This window comes from Lutra lutra, chromosome 8, assembly GCF_902655055.1.
Source record: "Lutra lutra chromosome 8, mLutLut1.2, whole genome shotgun sequence".
Lineage (NCBI taxonomy): Eukaryota > Metazoa > Chordata > Mammalia > Carnivora > Mustelidae > Lutra > Lutra lutra.
Window position 1 is genome coordinate 91,137,272 of NC_062285.1, and position 20,327 is coordinate 91,157,598.

A 20,327-nucleotide genomic window follows, 5' to 3' on the forward strand; every position below is an offset into this window, starting at 1 on the left:
TTATTTGTGTTCTTCACAAATTTAAAGAAGGATGTCTCAGATCCTGGGAAAACCCCGCTAGTCTCTTCATGCTACACCTACAGTTGTGAGAAAGCACATTGCAGACAACAGGGAAAACCCGCAGCTCACCACAATAACATATTGTAAATTGTCTGGGCCGCTGGAGCATAAATTAGAGAGAACTGGTGTAGTTGAGTGGTTAGGAGGCAGGAGGAAGAGGGTGGAGACAATACAACGGAATATAAAGGCTGAGATAGGTCATAGACTCAAGAGACTCAACTAGAGCTTCAGCAAAGACTTTCGCTCTAGACTGGCTTGGCCTGGGATTAACCAGGGAATCGTGACTAGAACAAAGATGAATTCTGAAGATTGTTCCATAACAGAGAACAGCTCCTTACATCCAGAGGGTGGACAACAAAGTAAGTCAGACCTTTGTTATACATTGGTCAGTCTCTTTCTCTCATTCTCTCACACACATCTACCTGTCATCTCTCTTTCTCTCTCTCTCTCTCTCTCTCTCTCTCTCTCACACACACACACACACCAATCTATCATCTAACTGTCTGTCATCTATCATCTATCCCTCTGTCCTCTGATATTAGCAGTATTTTTTTTTAAATGAGCATTTGTCTTTAGAAACACTTGATTATGATTTACTTCGGTCCAGGTAAAGGAGAAAATGAGAAAAAGTAAATATTTCTCTATCCATGAGAAGACAGGATACCTGAGATTTGAGGAAACCACAAAGGTGTATTTCTGAAGATCGTTAGAAATCTGTTTTTGTTTCAATTTATATCACATCAATTCTTCAGATTTAATTAGAAAACTCCCTGCACTGGCCCACCGCGTGTGTTCACCACCATTTTTTCGTATCCATCTGTACATGCTTTTGGAAGCATTGTCGCTCTTTAGAGCAATGGTTTTCCCCGTAACCAATTACATTCATTGTCTTCACCTTGCATCCTTTTATGCTTTCTGTTTGCTTCAGCTTGGGTTCCCATGACAGCACCCTCCAGTTGCTGGGAATGAGGGTTTCCAATCTTTGAAAGAATAGCTATAAACATATCTGAACATTAACCATGTCCGGAGGTAATTTCTTAGGAGAATGTCATGAAAAATTCTTGAAAATACAAACTTCTGTTTTCTGTACTCTTCATGGAACTCTTCGGAACTCTTCATTTCATCATTCTGTTTCCCCCTTTCAATCTCGGGCTTCAAATTCTACGCGAATCATACACGGTTCTTCCTTTCTTTTGTTTTTCATCAAAATACATCAAAATAGGATCACCTTAGCTATTTACCTCTTCCTCTTTTCTGTTCATCTATTCTGTCCACAGATCTGTTCTACTTCTTATTACTAGAATGCTCTCATTGTTTCTCCTATAATGTTTCTGTGACCTTTTCTTGACTTCTTCTGTTTCTATCTCTTCCTCTCTAATTAATAAGATGCTCCAAAACACTAGCATGTGGCAGAGACAGTTTACTTATAAGCAAAGTTATCCAGTAATAAAGGGGTGTGTTACGAACAGCAGAGCTGAACAATCTGGAGGAAGGGATTATTTTGTGAGTGTGTCTCTTAGACTGATTTACTTTAAAAAGACATCAGCCACTTCGGATAAGCCTATCTTTTACCTAAGAACACAGAATCGACTGTAGATAGCAACTATAAGCCACAGAGATTTCTGGTGGCTAGGTAACCATACTTTCATGGCCCAGTTGAGCTGTTGAAAAGGAGAAATGTATATAATAATATATACTACAATAATGTAATATATATAATAAAACATAGTATCTATTATGTAATATAATATAATAATAATATAATAATAGAACTACTCAATAAATAGAGAGCATAGTCGAAATGACCTAATTCAGGGATCCTCAGCTTTTTCTGAGTTCATCCAATTTCCTGCTGAGTGTTTAGTTTATGCTGCTCTTGTGGCTGCTTTATTAGTATGAACAATCCTTGAGCATCACTTCTGGATGTCTCAATATACAACTGTGGATTTATTTTCAGTTTCTTCATTAGTGAACAAGGACATAATCTGAGCGGAAGTTTGCTGTTGGGGCAGTGTTTTGTCACCTAGGTGATAAGTCAAACTGTGAGTAACAATAGCCCTCACGAATGGAAAACAAATGTACAGTCTGAGAATCATGTCCACAGCTTACCCACTGGATAAGCCAATAGACTGGGCTAGGCTCTGAGTCCATGAGCTATCCAGATGGGTTCATGTGCATTAAGGAACCAGAACTGTTGCTTCATTGAGTCTAAGTGGCATGATTGACTCTCACATGGGGAGAAGTGAAACTAGACAGACAGCTCTGAACTTGTTACCCTACCTACTAAGGGCTGCTTCTGGTGATCAACTGGTGGAAAAAAGGAAGATTTGCTTTGAGAAGCTGTGAGAAATAGAAGTAGATAGGGGCTTGGTAAAGGCTTCTCTTGCAAAATCTGAATGCAGACCTACGCTGGGAAAAACAATCCCCAGCAGCAAAAACTGAGTTGGCAACCAATAAACAATGAAAGAAAGCCCATCTGTTTGCTCAGTTTGACTTTAGAGAAATGTTTAAGGAAAAGGAATACAAAAATTTCAAGATATGTTCTCTGCTAACATCCTTTTAATTATGAAAGTCATACACATTGAAAAATAGGGTCTGTTTTCATTTGAAGCTATTTTGTATGGTAAACTCTAATATCATGCAAGTGACCATTTTACATTTCAGGTTTTGGGAACGTAATAGGGAAATATGGATTTCTCGTGAGGCCAAATTTTAAAAATCCTAAGAGCTCATCCTAGCAAAAATCAAATTCAAACTCTGGACACAGAATCCACTCCACTTCTTCCTCAATTATTTATTTATATTCTGAAACAAATATTCTTCTAGTTTTCTTTAAACTAAGAATCATCATTCACATGAGATTTATATTCCACAAAAATATTTCTTATTGGTGAAATCAAATTTTTTACTCTGTTCCAGCATTATATGGAAGGTAAATTAACTTCCATTAATTAATTATTAATTAATTAATTATTAAATTAACTTTAATAATTAACTTCCACATACCATTTGTTGTTTAGTGTTGTTATGTTTCTTCTATTATTTTAACTTCTCTTGGAAAGTTCAAATATCTGACTCCTTATTCACATATTTTTAATTGAGGTATAATTTATGTATAATGGAGGCACAAATCTTAAATATGCAGTTTAATGAATTATAACAATTCCAATCAACACTGAAATTTTCTTTTTTTAAAAAGAATTTATTTATTTATTTGACAGATAGAGTGAGAGAACATAAGCAAGGGGAGCAGCAGGCAGAGGGAGAGGGAGAAGCAGGCTCCCCACTGAGCAAGGAGCCTGATGGGGGACTTGATCCCAGGACTCTGGGATCATGACTGAGCCAAAGGCAGATGCTCAAATGACTGAGCCACCCAGGCACCCCTGAAATTTTCTATCACCCTAGAAAGTTCCTGTGTTTCTTTCTGGTCAAATTACATTTCCTACACACATAAAAGCAATCACTTTTCTCATTTATATCACTATAGTTTAGTTCAACTATTTTTTTAAAGCATAGTTTACACATATCGTTACCTTATTTTCAGGTGTACAACACAGTACTGCTACATCCCTTAATGTTATGCACGCTCAACACAAGTGTAACTACCATCTGTCACCATACAGCGCTCCTACAATATCATTGACTATAATCCCTGTGCAGTGCCTCTCATCCCCACAATTTACTCAGACTTACTCATTCCATAACTGGAAGCCTGTATCTCCCATTCCCCCTTCACCCATTTTACTCATACCTTCATCCTCCTTCCCTCTGACAACCATCATTTTGTTCTCTATATTTATAGGTTAGATTCTGCATTTTGTTTGTCCCTTCATTTGTTTTGTTTTTAAATTCCACACATAACTGAAATCATATGGAAAAAAAGACTTCTTATTTTTTTAAGATTCTATTTATTTATTTGACAGAGAGAGAGATCACAAGTAGGCAGAGAGGCAGGCAGAGAGAGAGTGGGAAGCAGGCTCCCTGCTGAGCAGAGAGCCCAATGCAGGGCTCGATCCTAGGACCCTGAGATCATGACTTGAGCTGAAGGTGGTGGCCTACCCACTGAGCCACCCAGGCACCCCATATTTGTCTTTCTCAGTCTGACTTATTTCACTTCTGGTTCAGCAATTCTTGAAAGTCATATCAATGGAAGTATATAGTATATGATTGTAGCTGCATTTTCTTTAGTCAACTTTTTTTTATATTCATGCATTTTGTTGCATTTATCAGTTTTTTTTAATTGCTAAATAGTATTCAGATATACCATAATTTATCTTTATTCTTGTTGATGGATATGTGGGTTATTTCTAAGACTTGGCTCTTAAGAGTAAAGCTGCTATGAACATTCTTGTTTTGTACAAGTCAAATTGCTGGATCATAGGGTAGGTGTATATTTATTGTATAAAAGAAGTTCCCAAGTTATTTTTCCATTTTGCTCTCCCATGAGTAACATATGACAATTTCAATTGCTTCACATCTGTACCAGTCACACCAAAAAGTACCATCAATCTTTTTTTTTAATTTTCAGTCATGCTAGTTGTAGCTATTTATATATCAATACAGTATTTTTATTCATTATCCACATATATTGTGTTTATTTTATCTCTCTTAAACAATAACTACACAGAGGTTAAAGTACTATGCTTAAGATGTCCATTTTATATGTCTTCTAGGATAATCATATACTTAATAAATGTTTTTGCGATTCAAACAATAAAATTATAATATATTTAGAATTTTTGGAGCTACTAAGTGCACAGATTGGGAAGATATTTTATGATCTCATTATCATCCCTGATTTGTTTCACTCTCCCAGCTCACTCAAAATTTGGGAGAAATTAACTTATAAATTTCATATAAGAAGATAAGGAGACATTGAAATGTAAATGCTGCCTGAATTCATCATCAACTTTCTCTCTTCAGATAATGCAGCCAGGCCTCATTTTGCAACACAGCGTGAAGGGTGCCTTCAAGTTCCTGTCCCATGTGCTGTCATGAATGTGGTCTTCATCACTGTTTTGATCATAGCTCTCGTCGCTATATCAGGTGGGTCTGTACTTCATGAATTCGTTGACTCTCTGCTGTTAGCATTCATGTCCTGCTGAAATCAACAGGGATTACTTGGTCTAATTAATGAGAAGTTCTGATTAATTTAGAATCACCCCAATCATGATATATGGCTGATTTCTTCAAGAATACTAAATATAATTCCATATTCCTTAGATGATCAGTGCAGTGCTTTCTGAGTTTTTGAGAACTTCTTTATAAGTATTAAAAGTGTCTATGTTTTATAAATTATTGTGGAGGAAAATTACATTTGAACATATTTTAAGATCTGGATTAAAGGGACTGATTTAGATCCAAAATAAATAGACATTTAGTTAGGCAAAAAAATGTGGGCTTCACATTCATTGTTGATAGGAAAAAATAATATCTAATCCACAAATTAATCAAGAATTGATCAGTCTTTTGTCTTTTATCTCCAAGACCACATAACGGTGGTTATGGATAATTTAAAATATATCTAGAATCTCCCTAAGAGTCAACTGTGATATGGTATTCAAAACATATAGCAACACCAAGATACGTTTGTGTCTTTACAAACAGGAAATTTTACAACTTTATGAAACATCCTGAGCCAGAGATCTTTCTGTATTCTGAATTAGTTCCCTGCAAATCATACTGTCCTTCATCTCCCAAAAGAGTGTTATATTGACTTCATTGTAATTTATAATGCCCTTTCCCCTTTCCAGTCCAAAGACTACTTGCAAGATTTTTCTATTTTCCTACCCCTTTCTGAGATTATGGCCCCAAAGATACCCTCTTACTTCTTATACCCTGACAATAATGATGAGGCAGAACAGATTAGACAAGGGGAGAACCTGCCTTATTCTTGCTTTTCTCAGAATTCACTCCTTGTCTCTCATCCTAAACATTGTCACTTAGCACTGCACAGCACCCCCTGAACTGATTTCACATACTGTGAGTATTTACTTTCTTTTGTTACTAAAACAAACCACTTTCCTGTTCACAGTGGGCCAATACAATTGTCCAGGCCAAGATATGTCCCTATTTCCATCAAAGAGCCACGTTTCTTCATGCTCAGATGGTTGGATTGGATACCAGAGGAAATGCTACTTTATTTCCACTGAAAAGAGGGGCTGGACGCTGGCCCAAAACTTTTGCTACGAACAGGATGCAACTCTTGCGTTCATTGATTCTGAAAAGGACATGGTAAGATAGTATTCAAAAACAATTTAATAAACTATTGCTATTTTTTAAGAGAGATAATCTGTGATTTCTTTCTGTTTCCATTGTACCTAATGCCCTTGTAGGAAAATTTAGTCACAGAAAGCCATATGATCAGTCTGAGGTCGCAATCAGAGTTCCATTTAATCTTGTAAATTTGCTTTGATTACTTAATGTCAAAGACCAAAAATCCAAATGAGCTTGTCCTAACTAGAGCTAATAAGTGATCAGCTTTGCTATCATGCCTTGAATTGAAGCTTCTCAAAAATAGGATGAATTATATACTTATGCAGAGGGGTTATTTAATACACACCTCCTTTATGCTTTCTTAAAGAGCTTTTTAAAACGATATGTGGGTATAACTAATCACTGGATTGGGCTGAAAACTGAAGATAATCAAACATGGAAATGGTCAGATGGCAAAGAATTCAACAACTGGTAAGTTTCAAGATGTCTCTTTTAAAATTTCTTTTTTTATTATTAACATTAATGTATTATTTGCTCCAGGGGTACAGGTCTGTGAACCGTCAGGCTTACACACTTCACAGCACTCACCATAGTACATACCCTCCCCAATGTCCATAACCCCACCACGCTCTCCCTACTCCCCTCCCCCCAGCAACCATCAGTTTCTTTTGTGAGATTAAGAGTCTCTTATGGTTTGTCTCCCTTCTGATCCCACCTTGTTTCATTTTTCCCTTCCCTACCCCCCAGTCTCTCCAGTTTGCCTCTCAAATTCCTCATATCAGGGAGATTATATGACAATTGTCTTTCTCTGATTGACCCATTTCGCTCAGCATAATACCCTCTAGTTCTGTCCACATCATTGCAAATGGCAAGATTTCATTTCTTTTGATGGCTGCGTAGTATTCCATTGTGTGTGTGTGTGCGCACACATACACACAAACACACACACCACATCTTTATCCACTCATCTGTTGATGGACATCTAGGTTCTTTCCATAGTTTGGCTATTGTGGACATTGCTGCTATAAACATTCGGGTGCACAGGCCCCTTCAGATCACTACATTTGTATCTTTAGGGTAAATACCCAGTAGTGCGATTGCTGGGTCATAGGGTAGCTCTATTTTCAACTTTTTGAGGAACCTCCATGTTGTTCTCCAGAGTGGCTGCACCAGCTTGCATTCCCACCAACAGTATAGGATCAAGACGTCTCTTTATCTTCCCCAGCGTGGCAACTCAGGGAAGCCATTTTTCTTTCAAAGCACTGTTGGATATGATGGTTGTGTCCTTATGAGCAGAGCATTATCAATCTGATTTACATGCTTATACTGCTTTGAATTCTTTAAAGAAGGGTTTTAATATTGCTATTTTTTTTCTTTTTATCTACTTGGAAGTCATACAATAAATGCTTCTAGTAACTTTGTCTCAGCAAATTTTAGTGTGAATAATAGACTCAACATAGTCCATAAATAATTATGATGATACAAAAAGAAACACAGAACACTGACAATCTCATATACGTTTTTTCCTGATAAGCTGACTTTTTAAAAAATAATTCCCTTTTACTCTTTCCCAGTTGTCATCCCCAGAGGAATAAAGCACAATATTTCTAATAGCAAATTAGAAGCTTCTATGAACCTGACAGAAAACTGGCCCCAGAACAGAAGATGCTGACTTTAATTTTATTACCTGTAATTGATGTACATTTTGAAGTTTGAAGAACATTTTGAATAGTCAGTGTTAATGTTTGCCATCTGAAAACCCAGAACTGAATAAATTTCTTGCCTTCTAAATAGGTTTATGATGATTCCTGATATGGAAAATAAATTCAAATTTCTAGAAAAGGCATTCTTCATATGTGTCCTATGGTTCTTTACATGCAGATTGGCTTCAGGGGCCTTCCACCCTCTAACATTGTATGCCTAACAGTTGAATGTGTAAACTTTCTGGGAACTGCTTCTCCAGGGGTATAGTTGAGAAACAGCCAGGAGTCAGTCCTCTATGCCACCCAGATAGATAATTGGAAGTCTTTGTTCTTAGCTTTTTATCTTCCTTCCACAGACCCTTTCACTCAATTTTTGTTTAGTGTCTCTATGGATTAGTTTATGGTCACTTGGTCACCTGACTTGCTTCATGAACTTCTACCAAGCAAAAAAGAAGTCAGAGGCTACCCTCGCAAAGTTCATTCTCATGTAACTGAATGGAAAGGATGAACTGAAAATAATTCTAAGTTTCTTTATCCTTTGACAGGTTCAACCTCACAGGATCTGAGAACTGTGCATATCTGAATAGTATGGGGGTCAGCAGCACAGCCTGTGGAAAGAATTTACACTCGATATGCAGCAAAGCCGCTAAATAACAAGGAAACCTATTTGCCTTTAGACTATTATAACACGAACTCGAGAAAATTTGTGTTGATCAATGCTGCTCCACGGTCAGAAATTTTCCACAAAGACTTGGTGAAAAAACTTTGTCTTATTTTGGAAACCTTCTTCAAACAAGACTATGGAAAAAAGAAAGGGAAACTCCAGGAATATCTGCAGTGTGGAACACTCCTGCCATGAGCTGAAAAAGTCACAGGTTGACTGATCGTTACATCCAAGAATGAGAAGAACAACTTTAAACCTTATGGATGCACTTTATATTTTTTAGAATTTAGAAATAATAAAATAACTAGGCTTAGAGTTATTATTTATTGTTAGATGACTACCAAAACTGAGTGTGCTTCGTGTATTTGCACTATTTGAAAATGTTAGGTGGTGGTATTAAAAACTGAATGTAAACATAAGAAATTTTAACTGGTCACACGGACATTTAGCCTAAATGCATTTTTTTTTTAAATCAGAGAACATGTGTAAGTAGACAAATGCTTACGAAACTAAGCTTTGTGATATTTCTCTCTTTTTAGAGAAGTTTGCCAGGTTACCGAATCATTTTCCCACTAAAAGTGTGGGGTGATCATGTATTTATATTGTTGTTTTTACTTCTGTGTAACTCATCTTTTTCAATGATACATAATTCGCTGTCTTAAGAATCTTACATGTAGCATTTAGAGATACAGACAAAAACAAATATGAGGAATATTTGTGAAATGGATGAAAGTATTGGAAAATGTGCAATATGTCATGTGGCAAATTCCTATCAGAAAAACTTCCGTATTATTCAAACTTGGAATAATAATAGTCTTCACTTGAATATAAATGTGTACCTTTCCTAATCAATTCTACCATGTGCAATGCTTCTTATGAAGTATTTTCTGAGTGCAATAGTGTTTCTTTGTTTGTCTTTTGTATTCAGTGCCATTATAAGATGATTATATGTATGTTAAAATAAAAGTAGAATTGCCAATTGGTTTCTAAGAAATGTTCATTTCTTGGAATACACTAAAAATTATATATCATTCTAAAAAAAGAAAACAAAATACTATAATTTTTAAAACTTATCTATAGTAAACCCTTAGCTTTATAAATTTGTACTTTTTGAACTGTTTTCATATGCATTTCCAAAAGAACTATATTTATTTTTCTGTATACCTGATGCTCAGTGAACGTTCTAATTGACTTGGGAAGAATATATGTCTTTTAAGGTTTCTTTTTTAACTTTATTATTTTCTTCCTTTCTGTTATTATTCATCACCCTCATACTAAAGGGGCATAGGAAATTAGGAGACCCCTAGAGTCATCTTGCGAGGACCTGTCTGTCTAGTTTAACTGGTCCTTGTAACTGATGGTCTGAAAGCATCTTATTCAATTTTGAAGCCCCCGGCATAATTTAGTAATTGACCCAAAGTAATCCATGAAGGAGATACAAGGCTTTGTGTTCATTTCTATGAGATACTTCAGTAAGGAAATATTCTGTTACTTTCAAAAATGTTCTGTGAATGTATTTCACAGTATTCTTCTCTGAAATCTTCTCTGAATGCTATTCTGAGATCTCTAAACTGTTGTCCTTAGTATAGCACACTGAAAAAAAAAAAATGTGGATTCCAGACATTGTTTAGTGATACAAAATATAGAGGTTCCTTTATCTGCATGTGCTTCAGTTCCCACAGCTGTAAAATGAAACAAATGGCCTCCTAATATCCTATCATTAGTAACAACAATATGCTCCTGAGTCACATGAGAAAACATGTGACAATGTCTCTTAATTTATGTGTTATGAAATGTGTAAATGGAAAGGGTCACTAAAAACCAGAGTACAAGAGGGGCGCCTGGGTGGCTCAGCGGGTTAAGCCGCTGCCTTCGGCTCAGGTCATGATCTCAGGGTCCTGGGATCGAGCCCCGCATCGGGCTCTCTGCTCAGAAGCCTGCTTCTTCCTCTCTCTCTGCCTGCCTCTCTGCCTACTTGTGATCTCTCTGTCAAATGAATAAATAAAATCTTTAAAAAAAAAAAAAAAACCAGAGCACAAGAGAAATACTGTTTCATCTTTGCCACTAGCTAGCTGCCCAGCTGTTTTAGTTAGCGTTAGTGAGAAATTGCCCCCAAATTGGGTAGAAATTAAATTAATTAATACATTAAAATGAGCTTAGAATAGTACCTGGCTCAAAGTAATGTATTAACTTTTAGTGATGATTGTTATAAATGGACACATGATGTCATTAAGTTTGCAGTATTGGCATAAAGCAGCATTTCTACATAACATGTAACTTCTGCATAGCCTGTCTTTCTTTTTGAAGAGGCTATTTGTAAAACAAACAGTAAAGTAAACAATTACATTAGGGTAATGATGAAGTGTATAGTAGGGAAAGTGTAGGGGGCTGTGGAAGTATATTACAGATATATACTTGATTTGCTCCTGTGTGCAAGCGTTTAGCTAATTTTCAAAATGTTGAATTTATAGACTATATTCACCCCAGGTAATTATGTTAATATGTACTGAAGGTAATAGCAGTTGTCTGTGCTTTATTTGGCTTTTGCAACATAATTGCAATTCCCTCCTCTAAAAAGGGTAATAACTGCTGCTTATTTCACAGAAATATAGGGAGTCAATAAAGTTAAAAGCATTTTTCAAATGATCAAATGCCATTGATGTGTTAGGTCCTTGAGCCAGTATTGAACTGATTCAAAATTTTTATGATACTATTATAGAAATTATCTTTCTAAGCTTGTTCTCAATTTTCATAATTTTGACTAGATTTGAACACATGAAAATCTATCATAACTGAGATTAAAATGCTAATAAAATTCTAGAGAAAATGTGGGAAAATACATGACCAGAAAGATTGCAGATGATCACATAAATTGGTATAGTTTGACCTTTAGAATACAGTTTTAAAATACTTATCAAAAGCCCTAAAAAGATTCCATATTTCTTTTGATGTGATAATTTTTTTGGGGGGGGAGGGAGGAAGAAGGACACTAAAGGAATAATCTCTGATGTTCAAGACATAACCACAAAAATGTTTATCAAAGAACTATTTTTACTAGTGATAAATTGGAAATCCAAATTAAAGATTTGGTTAAATAAGTATGATTCTACTACATGATGAAATAATTTGACAACAATGAAAGATAACAGTAAAAAGAATGTTTAGGTATATGGGGGAACATACACACTATTATTGTTAAACCAGGTAAAATAATATAGCCAGCAAGATTCTATCCTGTTAAATATTAAATAGAAATAAAAGGAAAATAGATATGCTTTGTGTTTCTATATGCTTAAAAAGAAAACTATGAAGGTAAGCACAATGGTTTTCCCAGAGTGATAAGAGTAAAGATAGCATTTCTTTTCTTCTTTATGTTCCTTTATAGTTTCAAGATACTCTATAAAAAATTATATTTAAAATAAACCCAAATATAATATCATTAAAGAATTGTTTTATTATTTAAAATACAACTCTATTTTCTAGTGACCAATTACAAGTATTAAAAATCAGTTTGCTTTGAAGCAGACCCAGAAATAAGAGAACAAACTAATGGTTGAAGAGGGGAGGGGGCGGTGGGATGGGCAAATGGGTGAAGGGGAGTGGGAGTTACAGGCTTCCATCTCTGAAATGGATAAGTCAGAGGGAGGAAACGCGCAGCACAGGGAATATAATCAATGATAATGCGCTAACGCTGTGCGGTGACAGATGGTAGCTATAGATAGCTACATTTGTGGTGAGCACCACGCAAAATACTGAGTTGTCCAAACACTATGTTGTACACCTGAAATGAATAATATATTTGACACCATATTTCAATAAAGAAAAAAACCAAAATGAGTTTGTTTCAAAAATCTCCTCTACCCTAAAAAAACTCGAGTTCCCCCAATGCTACGGCAGCCACAAGCTGCAGTGCCATCTAGTGACTGGACAAAATCACTGCAGTTTTGTTTTCTTTTGTTTCTTGGTCCACGAGATCTATTTAACCTGAGGAAAAAATATAGTTTTGTTTTTCTTTTTAAATATAGTTTAAACACAGTTTAAAGTCGTGGGTAGTATAATAAGGTTTACGTGTTTGTTAGAAAGACACTGCATCTGGTTTTTGCCCCACAGTACAAACCAAGGAAATGACCTACACTGCAAATAATAATACCTAACATGTATCTTTATGTCTCCGTTTGTTTTGTTCTCCAGATTGATTTCAGGTACAAATAGTATACAAAAACACCTGCACATAATTAATGTATACAATTTGGTGAGTTTGGGCACACTCATGCTCCCATTGCCACAATCCAGATGATAAACATATCCATCATCTCCAAAAGTTTGCTTGTGTTCTTTTAGGATTTGTTTGTTTGTGTTGCAAGATTACAACATGAAATCTAACTTCTTAATGGATTCAATAAAGTTGTAGGATACAAAATCAACATACATATATCACTTGTGTTTTTACACACCAACAACAAGCAAAAGGAAATTAAGAAAGCAATCCCATTTACAATAGCCTCAAAAATAATTTTTAAAAACTTAGGAATAAATCTAACCATAAAGGTGAATAACTTGATAATAATTGAGAACTTATAAACACTGATGGAATAAATTAGAGCACATACAAATATATTTTGTGTTCATGGATTGTAAGAATTAATATTGTTAAAAGGTCTATACTACCCAAAGCAATCTACAAATACAGTGCAATTCCTATCAAAATCTTAAAGACATTTGTATAGAAATAGAAGAAAAAAAATCCCAAGATTCATATGGAACCACAAAAGACCCCAAATAGGCAAAGTAACCTTGAAAAAGAACAAAACTAGAGGCTTCACACTTCCTGATTTCAAAATATATTAGAAAGCCTAAATAACCAAACAGTTTGGTACTGGCATGAAAATTGACATGTAGACCAGTGGAACTAAAAAGAAAGTCCAGGGCGCCTGGGTGGCTCAGTGGGTTAAGCCGCTGCCTTCGGTTCAGGTCATGATCTCAGGGTCCTGGGATCGAGTCCCGCATCGGGTTCTCTGCTCGGCGGAAATCCTGCTTCCCTCTCTCTCTCTCTCTGCCTGCCTCTCCATCTACTTGTGATCTCTCTCTGTCAAATAAATAAATAAAATCTTTAAAAATAAATAAATAAATAAATAAATAAAATAAAAAGAAAGTCCAGAAAAAAAAATGCATACACAGACAGTTGGTCTTTGACAAGGGTATAAAAATACACAGCAGAGAAAGAATAGTCTCTTGAATAAATGGTGTTGGAAAAACTGAATATCCACATCCAAAAGAATGAAATCGAATCCTTATCTTTCACCATACATAAAAATTAGCTCAAAATGGATTAAAGACTTGAAAGTAAGATTTGAAACTATAAAAATCCAAGAAAGAAAAACATGGGGAAAAATCTTCTTGATGTTGCTCTCCACGATAATTTCTTCTTTTTTAATGATTTTATTTTATTTGAGAGAGAGAATTTTAAGCAGGCACTTCACTGAGCCTGGAGCCCAGGGCTTAATCCCCCAACCCTGAAATCATGACCTGAGCTGAAATCAAGAGTCAGATGCTCGGACAATGAGTCACCCAGGTACCTCCACAATGATTTCTTGAATGACACAAAAAGAACAGGCAGCAAAAACAAAAATAGAAAAGTGGGATTGTATCAACTAAAAGCTCTTATGTAGCAGAGGGAATGGAAGAATAAAAAGGTAACTTACTGAACAAGAGAGAATATTTGCAAACCATATATCTGGATAAAGTGTTAATTTTAAAATTATATAAGAAATTCTTAAAATTCCATGGAAAAAAATAATAGTAACAATGTGATTTTAAAATGGGCAAAAGACTTGAATAGACATTTCTCCAAAGAAGAATGCATGTTTTTTGTTTTTGTTTTTGTTTTTTTTAAGTAGCTCACTGTGAAAAGACATGGAAAAGACATCTTGGTTCTTTTCTGTGTGTGTGGTAATGATGCTTGGTTTCAGTAATGCCTCCTTCTCAGATTCATAAATGAAAGCAGTAGTGGTCATCACTCTCTCAACAATACATTTTAATTTTTTTTTCTAGTTACGAAAGGAAATATCTGCAGCCTTGAAAAGGACAACTTAATCCCTGATAAGACTTCACCCAACCATGTTTCTAAATATCTTTTACGGTAAATGATAAATCTAATTAAAATAATACATGTAAAAATGTTTATACAGGTATTAGGTAATATGTGCAAATATGCTTTCCAAAGAGACATTTTCCTACACTGCAACTGTGTGTTTTCTGTTATCTTCCAGAAGCCTTATTGTTTTATGATTCATTCGTATTTGCATGTATAATCCACTTGGAATTAGTCTTTTGTGTGTGAGGTATAAGGTATGGGTCAATTTGTACTTTTTCTCAAATGAATATCTAGTTGCAACAACACCATTTGGTGAGTTATCCTTTCTCTACTGCTCTACAGAGCCACTGTGATCATAAGTCAAGTATTCAGGCTTAGGCTGTCGTTCTCCTTCATGGATATATTTATCTATTATTCTGACAAACTATATTGCCTTAGCCACTGTCACTTTATAAGAGCCTTGATAGTTAATAGAGCAACTTTTCCCTACTTTATTTTTCTTTATGAGCATCTTGATTATTCCTGACATGTTATTTTTCCAAATAGATTTTAAACTTATCTTCACTATTTTCACAAGAAACCTGCGGAACTGATTGAATGAGTTGATAAACCAAGTTGGCAAAAGTTGATATCTTTATTAATCTTTTAATCCCTGCCTATCACATAATTCTCTTTTTATTTTAGTCTTCCTTAGTTTCTCTCTTTAGTTTCTTTTTGTATTTTGCAGATTTGGGCATAGAGATTTTGTATATCTCTTTAAATTTATTCTTATGTATATTACATGAGTAATGCTCTTGTAAATGGTATCTGTGGTAGGTGAAGGGGAGCAGAATTTGTCGCCCCAAAATATGCCTCTTTAAGAAACAGCAGACACAGGTGAATCTCTGAAAGCTGAATAGAAGTTATCCTTTTGTAAGAGAGGCATTTGGCTGAGCACAGATGATAGAGGGACAAAAAGTATGGTATCCACAACCACAAGAACATCCCTCTGTCACTCTGATTCCATCACTATCATAAAAACATGAGATGAAAAAATTTCCCTTTGCAATGGACTCAGACATGCCACTAGACTTCTCCTGAGAGTTATAGCAAGACTGTATTGCAAGCAACCCCTGAAGTCTGATGTTGAAAATGGCATTCTCAGGTGTGACAAGGAGATCAAAAACAATTCTACCATAGAGGTGTGCCAAATCGCCAAATGTTTTACAGATCAGGCAGGTACAATGTGGACTGCCCAGCATGTTAGATCACCTAATACCACAAGCTGTATGTGAGTGGACCAAAATCTAGACTTCCTTGGCTGGGTGACAAAACTAAGCTCTCTGGGGCACCTGGATGGCTCAGTCAGATTAATGTCTGCCTTCGGCTCAGGTCATGATCTCAGAATCCTGGGATGGAGCTCTGAGTCAGGCTCTCCGCTCAGTGGGGAGTCTCCTCTCCCTCTCCCTGCCCTTCCACCCGCTTGTTCTCTTCTTTCTTTCTCTCTCTCTCTCTCTCTGTCAAATAAATAAATAAATGAAATCTAAAAAAACAAAAACAAAAAACCCCTAAGCATACTAGCTGCCAGAACCAAGCTACAGGCATATTCTATCATTTATTTTTCAACCTGTTCTGCTCTTACGGACTGATAGGACCGCATGAAAAATGGAGGCATATGGATGTTAACATTATCGGTGGTTGAGCTCATGAAATAATCCAGACTTTTGAATATTTCAGGTTTCCAACTTAATCTTGTCTCTAAACCACACTGGTCTTTCTATTTTACAAGGCAACAAAATATAAATGGGCTTCCCTCTTACACGGTCAGCACAATGTGATCTTGGATACCTGGCTCCTTTTTGTCACTAAGTGCTCCACCCTAAATGCCAGCCAAATTACAAACTCGTGCCACGTGAACATGTCCATCAAGAAATCATAGAAAAATCCCCTAGTATAGTGCAACTCCAAATTCTATTCCTCAGTAAGGGTCTCATTAGTCAAGTTTGGGAGATTATGAATAAGAAAAGCAATCCTACATCTCTCCATGGTAATGGGACAGAAGTTCAAACCACAAAGTAAACCTTTTTTTTTAAATATTTTATTTGTTTATTTGACAGACGGCTAGAGAGAGAGCACAAGTAAGCAGAGCGGCAGGGAGAGGGGGAGAGAGAGAAGCAGGCTCTCTGCTGATCAGGGAGCCCGATGCGGGGCTTAATCCCAGGACCCTGGAATCATGACCAGAGCCGGAGGCAGCCGCTTAACCAACTGAGCTACCCGGGCGCCCCCTCAAAGTAAACTTTTAATAAAACCACCTTTTTGCACCAAAAACAAAACAAAGAAACCAAAAACAAAAAACTCAGAAATTCACAGCTTAGCCTCTGTGGTACACCAACGTCCTTATGCTCTAGATACACTGACTACTCAGCAAAGAAGGAACACGGCAATCCTCAGTGAAAAATGTCACTTCTGTGTAAACCAAATGGAACAAAGGAGATCTAACTTACATCAGTTAAAAGAAATAATTAATATTTTTCATCGGCTGAAAGAAGCACAGACATTATATTCCACTGGCTTAATGGGATGTGGGAAATGTGCTCTGATTTGTTCTTTTCTGTTTATTCATCCTCATTCTAATCTATCATCTTTTTACTCTTTGCCGATCTCTTACCAAGCATTTACTAATTCACTTTCTCTCTCCACGGTCACCAGCTCAGCTTTTAATGTTGACGTTTCCAGGGAAGTTTCAGAGCCAGGAACTGAAGGGGTCCAGGGCAAGCCATCCCCAAATACGCTACAATGGCATATTGATTATTTTGAATTGAAGCTATTTAGAAAAAAATATATATATATACACAAAGACACACCCTCCTAAGTCCCCCTGAAAGCAGGAAAAAAATCTCCCTGTGAAAAATGTCCTCCCCATCACAGAAAGTAAAAAGACATCCTTATCATCAGAAACAGGGTCTTTTTTTTTTAAGATTTTATTTATTTATTTGACAGAGAGATCACAAGCAGGCAGAGAGGCAGGCAGAGAGAGAGGAGGAAGCAGGCTCCCTGCTGAGCAGAGAGCCCGATGCGGGGCTCGATCCCAGGACTCTGAGATCATGACCTGAGCCGAAGGCAGCGGCTTAACCCACTGAGCCACCCAGGCGCCCAGAAACAGGGTCTTTGAAATTGAGAAAGCTGTAGAAAAACTTGATTACTTTTTTACTACAATCTACTACCTCAGCCCAAATTCTGCTTAGAATTCCTTGCTAATTACAGTTCCCAAAAACCTGTTTTTTTTTTAATCTTGTCAATTCCTCACAAATTTATTGTCTCTTTGTCTAAAATGTATCAAAACTGCCTGCCTTGGTCATTTCTTTTGGGCTCAATTTCATTATTGGGTTTCCATGCGCATGCCATAAAATTTTGTCCCTTTTCCCCCCTATTAATCTGTCTCATAACAATTTAATTCCTATATAGTGAAAATAACCCTGGGAGAGAAGGAAGAAACAAATTTCTCCTTCCTCAACACTAGCAATCTGGGATCATTTCCCTTCAATTTTATCGATGGAAAGTTTCGAAGTTGAGCTCCATCTCCTTCAAAAACTGGTCCGCTCTTCGTCAGCCTTACTCCATGGGCAGTGTTTTTCAACCTGGGATGATTTTGCCCCTCAAAGGATATTTAGCAGTGTTTACAGATTTTTTTTTAATATTTATTTATTTATTTGACAGACAGAGATCACAAGGAGGCAGAGAGGCAGGCAGAGAGAGAGGAGGAAGCAGGCTCCCCGCTGAGCAGAGAGCCCGATGCGGGGCTCGATCCCAGGACTCTGGGATCATGACCTGAGCCGAAGGAAGAGGCTTTAACCCACTGAGCCACCCAGGTGCCTCTACAGATATTTTTGATTATCGAACATGGTGAGCAGCCAACATTGGGAAAGGCTTGATATTGGCTTCTAGATGGTGAAAGTAAGAGATTATTTTAAACTATCCAGGGCACACAAGACAACTCCTAAAACAAACACGTGACTCAAAATGTCCATAGTGTCAAAGTTGGAAAATCTTGCCATGAGGTGTAGCTTTTTGGTGAATCAACCAGATATATTGATTTTTCAGTCTCTCTATCTCTGCTTGAGGACTGGAACCACCTTAGCTCTTAGATTGCCAAAAGCCTGCTCTGGTCCTGTTTCTCCTTCTGACTTTTAGAAACTTATGTAGGAAAGATAACTCTTCTTTCCGGGTTTCAGCTTTCTTTTGGACTTGTATTGCTTTATTCACGAATTCGTTATCTCACCAGTGCCTTTATTTATTTATTTATTTATTTATTTATTTATTTATTATATTTTGAGAGAGAGAGAGCATGTGAGTGGGGGGGAGGGGTAAAGGGAGAGATTGAACCCCAATTTGAGTGTGGAACCTATTGTGGGGTTTAATCTCATGACCCCAAGTTCATGACCTGAGCCAAAATGAAGTGTTGGACGCCTAACCAACTCAGCCACCCAGGTGTCCCTTGCCAATGTCTTTAATATATTTCAAATATTTTGCTAGCTTTACAGGTTGTCCTTGGTGGAGAGAGGGTTGGTATTACCTAGTGAGTGATTTTTCCATGCTCCTTTGAAGAGTCAAAAAAAAAAAAAGTACTTGAAGTCTCATCCTACCTTTAAGAAATCTCCTCTTCTGGGGGCGCCTGGGTGGCTCAGTGGGATAAAGCCTCTGCCTGGGATCAAGCCCTGCATCTGGCTCTCTGCTCAGCGGGGAGCCTGCTTCCATGTCTCTCTCTGCCTTCCTCTCTGCCTACTTGTGATCTCTGTCTGTCAAATAAGTAAATAAAATCTTTAAAAAAAAAAAAAAAGAAAGAAAGAAATCTCCTCTTCTAGGTAATGCACAGGCTCAGGGAGTGCTTAAAAACTTGTGCTCCATTAATCACATGTTGCTGATTTATACCTGCTTCCACATGGTACAGCTTTTAATCCATGTGCTTTGCTAAATGCAAGGACATTTGCTCCCTGTATTATTCAAAGCATACACACACAAAAAAAAAGTAACAAAAGTTTGTATTGAATAATGGATGACACGACTATTGAAAAGGATAATAAAATATAGCAATAATTATAACCAACACTACATAGTGCTTCTATATGTCAGAGATTAAACACGTTACAGATAATTAATTCACTGATTCCTCACAACAGTCCTATGACTTAGGTGTTACTAATATCTTACTTTATATATAAGGAAACCAAGTTACAAAGAAAGTAAGTTCTTTGCCCCAGACCTTAAAATTTTAGATGGAGGCAATCTGACACTTATTTTGGCATATAAAAATAAAGAATGTTTCAAACTAAGGAGCAAGTTTCATTGCTGTTGAAGTTAATCACAGAGGGCCCCCTACTGGCAAAACATCTTCTCTTCCACCAGCTTGCCCCCGCTTACTACTAAAGCTTGCCTAGTTGACTTCAAATTAGACTTTGTAAAAAACCATCTAGTCTTTCTATAATTCCTGTAGGTGTTTGTCCAAGACGTCAGTGACAACTGTTTTGCTTTCAGAGACAACAATAATAACACTGGAGATAATGTATTATATTTCCTGCATTTTGTGGGTTCATAGCAAGTCCTGGGTTCCACC

At 36.6% G+C, this 20,327-nt stretch overlaps 1 protein-coding gene across 1 annotated transcript; it reads left to right on the forward strand.

Moving 5' to 3' along the window:
- The first annotated feature begins 241 nt into the window (after positions 1-241).
- Positions 242-9,622, forward strand: CD69 (CD69 molecule). The gene is made up of 5 exons (XM_047739922.1): positions 242-419; positions 4,984-5,106; positions 6,095-6,294; positions 6,644-6,747; positions 8,525-9,622. The coding sequence occupies exons 1-5, from the start codon at positions 356-358 to the stop codon at positions 8,631-8,633; spliced, it is 600 nt and encodes a 199-aa protein (XP_047595878.1). The 5' UTR covers positions 242-355; the 3' UTR covers positions 8,634-9,622.
- The last annotated feature ends 10,705 nt before the right edge of the window (positions 9,623-20,327 follow it).